The sequence below is a fragment of the Cyprinodon variegatus genome, unplaced genomic scaffold, assembly GCF_000732505.1.
Source record: "Cyprinodon variegatus isolate N-32 unplaced genomic scaffold, C_variegatus-1.0 Scaffold444, whole genome shotgun sequence".
Taxonomy (NCBI): Eukaryota; Metazoa; Chordata; class Actinopteri; order Cyprinodontiformes; family Cyprinodontidae; genus Cyprinodon; species Cyprinodon variegatus.
In genome coordinates this window covers 343,874-346,767 of record NW_015150897.1, presented here as the reverse complement: position 1 = coordinate 346,767, position 2,894 = coordinate 343,874, and the positions used below count along the sequence as shown (strand labels likewise).

The window sequence follows — 2,894 nt, the reverse complement described above, 5'->3', positions numbered from 1 at the left end:
TCTCAGAATTCTGACTTTTTTCCCATGTTAAACTGAAATAAAATTTAAAAATCAGTTTACTTTTTTTTTTTCAGTGGCCCTAATCCTCTTCCGTAGAATACTGAGGGAAAAAAAAAATCAAACTTCTGAGATTAAATACAAAATTCTGAGATTTAAGTCAGAATTCTGATTTTTTTTTTTCTCATATTATACCAAAAAAAAAAATCAGTAAACTTTTTTTGCTTTTTCACTGGCCCTAATCCTCTTCCGTACAAAAGAAACTGCTAAAGAAACATAAAAAAAAAAAAAATCTTAAACAAGAAGGTTTCTTGTGTTTACCGTATAATTTCCGTTGTGCAACAGATATTACAACATATAATATCTCCAATCATAGTGTAACTTCTAGATAATTTCACCTTACAGTGCTTATTAAAAAAAAAAAAAAAAAACGGAACTGTTTGCATTATATTTCTTGGACTGGCGCATAATGATATTGCTGCCTTGCTTGTCAGATGTCACTGTTATGTTTTTTCAGAAAAAGACTTGAAAAACAAATATGAGGTCCCGTGGTTTATTTTAGAAAATGGAAAGTTTCTGATACATGTGAGAAAGTTTTTTCTTTTATATCTTCATGAGGTTGTTACCTGGATTAATATCCCAACAATGTTGAATTCAATTTAATTTAGTTTATTTATAGCTCCAATTCACAACATTTACAACTTTACAGAGATTCCCAGATCTTTCAAACCTTTTTAAATAGTTTCTCAATGTAATGCCCTGCAATAAAATGTTAACTTTTTATTTAAAGAAAAATTTTCTCATGACATTTGAACTGATATTCCTTTGTAATGTATTCCACAGGCTGTGACTGGTCCCACCCCAAGATGACATCACCCAAAACCAAAGCAAAGAAGAAACCACCCAAAGACAGCATAACTCTGCTGCCATGTTTTTATTTTGTGGAGGTATGGATAAATTAAGAATATTAAAGGCCTATTGTGAAATATATACATTTAAAAGGTTGTGTGTTGTATGTGTATTTATGATGCTTAACATGCAGTTGTAATAGTTAATAGGAGTTGAATTTAAATATTAGCTAACTCTTTTAAAAATAAAAACATGTATGGCTTATCACTCTTTGCTTTGCCCTTGACTTTGTTTTATGCGTTCGGAATAGATATGTTGTCCTCTAATTCCTATGCAGCTCCCCATTGTCCTGTCCTCCTTGGTGTCCCTGTACTTCCTGGAGTTGACAGATGTCCTTTCCCCGGCGATGGTGGGCTTCCGTTGCTATGACCGCGACCTCTCCATGCCCTACGTCGAGACTGGAGATGAGCTCATCCCTCTGTTGATGCTGCTGAGTTTAGCGTTCGCTGGTCCAGCAGCTTCTGTAAGTCCATGTTAAGATTTATAAGACAAATAATGCTTTATGTCATATTTGTGAATACATCTGCACTTTATATAATTTTGGCTTTAATTGTCCCTTTGTGCACCAGTTCACTGTATGTTAAGCCACGCTCCTCTTTTTACATGCATGACATATAACTTAAAATTCATTATAACTTATAGTCTTTTTTTTACATGCATCTATCAATAAACCGATATTCTGCTTTTACTCCAGTGTTCCTTTGAATTGCAACTGTATCGGCAAACCAGTCATCTAAATCAAGCCGATGTGCTTTTTAAAAGATATTACTAAAAGATATGTGCTCAAATGACATTTAATCAATTTCTTCTTTAGACGTGTTGCTTAATTGAAAACAAACCTCCAACACATGTCAAAGCAACATCGTATTGTTATAGAGGTTCAGTGACCTTATGCAAATTCCAGTAAGAGACAGAGTAATAAATAAATAAGTCACATAAATAAGAAAATATAAATGTATAGAAAATGTATTCTACCCTGGCTAATGGGGGATCAATGTTTAGATTGATAAATAAACACCCAGATTTCCCATCCACATTATCATTCATTCCATGCCCGCCAAATCGATAAACACAGACACACACAACAGTAATCCATCAGCAGGAAAGAAACGAACAGAACTCATTTATCACTCTGATTGGAAGTGATCGCTGTTCAATAGGACCTTGCTTCTGCTTTCACCCCACTGTACCTTCCCACAGTCGATCAAAATCACCAACTGACATAAGTACCACTTTCACTCCTTTGCCTTAATTTGATTCTAGCCTTCCTATCTTGTTCTTTGGGTGAAATTTATCCTGAGATGGTTAAAAACACCTATATTACAACTTCTCTTCCCTTTCTCTCCTTTGCTGGCTGTAGATTATGTTGGGGGAAGCGGTGATGTACTGCATGCAGTCCAAACTGAAGACCTGTCCCAAGTCAGAGGGGAGCATAAACGCTGGAGGATGCAGCTTTAACTCCTTCCTGCGCCGGACCGTGCGCTTTGTTGGTACATCCAGCCACCAGGCTCATTTATAGGTTCAAAAAACATTGGCTGCTCAAGGTTTGATTTATTTGGAATATTGTCTCATACACACAGGTCAGAATTGTGCAAATAAGCTGAAACATTTACAAAAGCTTCTGTTAATGCTTATTGGGATCAGAAAGCCTTTTCAAAAAGGGTAGTTTGATTTTATCAATTCCAGAATCACAGTTCATGTAAGTTTGGAACTTTGTCCTGTCAGACCATTCAATTACAACCCATGTGTAAAGCAAGTAACTGATTGAAATTAAGTTTAATCAGTTGATGGTATATTTTTCATCCACTTTGAACAATACACCAATGCCACATTCAGCAAAGCAGACCCTCAGTATAATACTCCCACCAGCATGCTTTAAAACCCTTGTAGCATTCATTGGAAGTATTGCTTTGACCTCTCAAAACATTTTATTGAGGCAAAATAACAACAAATTAATATGTAAAAAAAAACAAAAAACAAAAAAAAAC

At 35.1% G+C, this 2,894-nt stretch overlaps 1 protein-coding gene across 1 annotated transcript in view; it reads left to right on the top strand.

Annotated features, from left to right (window-relative positions):
* The window catches only part of LOC107093743 (lipid phosphate phosphatase-related protein type 3-like), a 34,083-nt gene that overhangs the window by 14,967 nt on the left and 16,222 nt on the right, over window positions 1-2,894 (top strand). Inside the window, exons 2-4 of the mRNA XM_015388988.1 lie at window positions 841-944; window positions 1,184-1,369; window positions 2,267-2,396. Coding sequence (XP_015244474.1) covers window positions 864-944; window positions 1,184-1,369; window positions 2,267-2,396 — 397 coding nt within the window. The 5' untranslated portion in view covers window positions 841-863. The remainder of the gene's footprint in view (window positions 1-840; window positions 945-1,183; window positions 1,370-2,266; window positions 2,397-2,894) is intronic.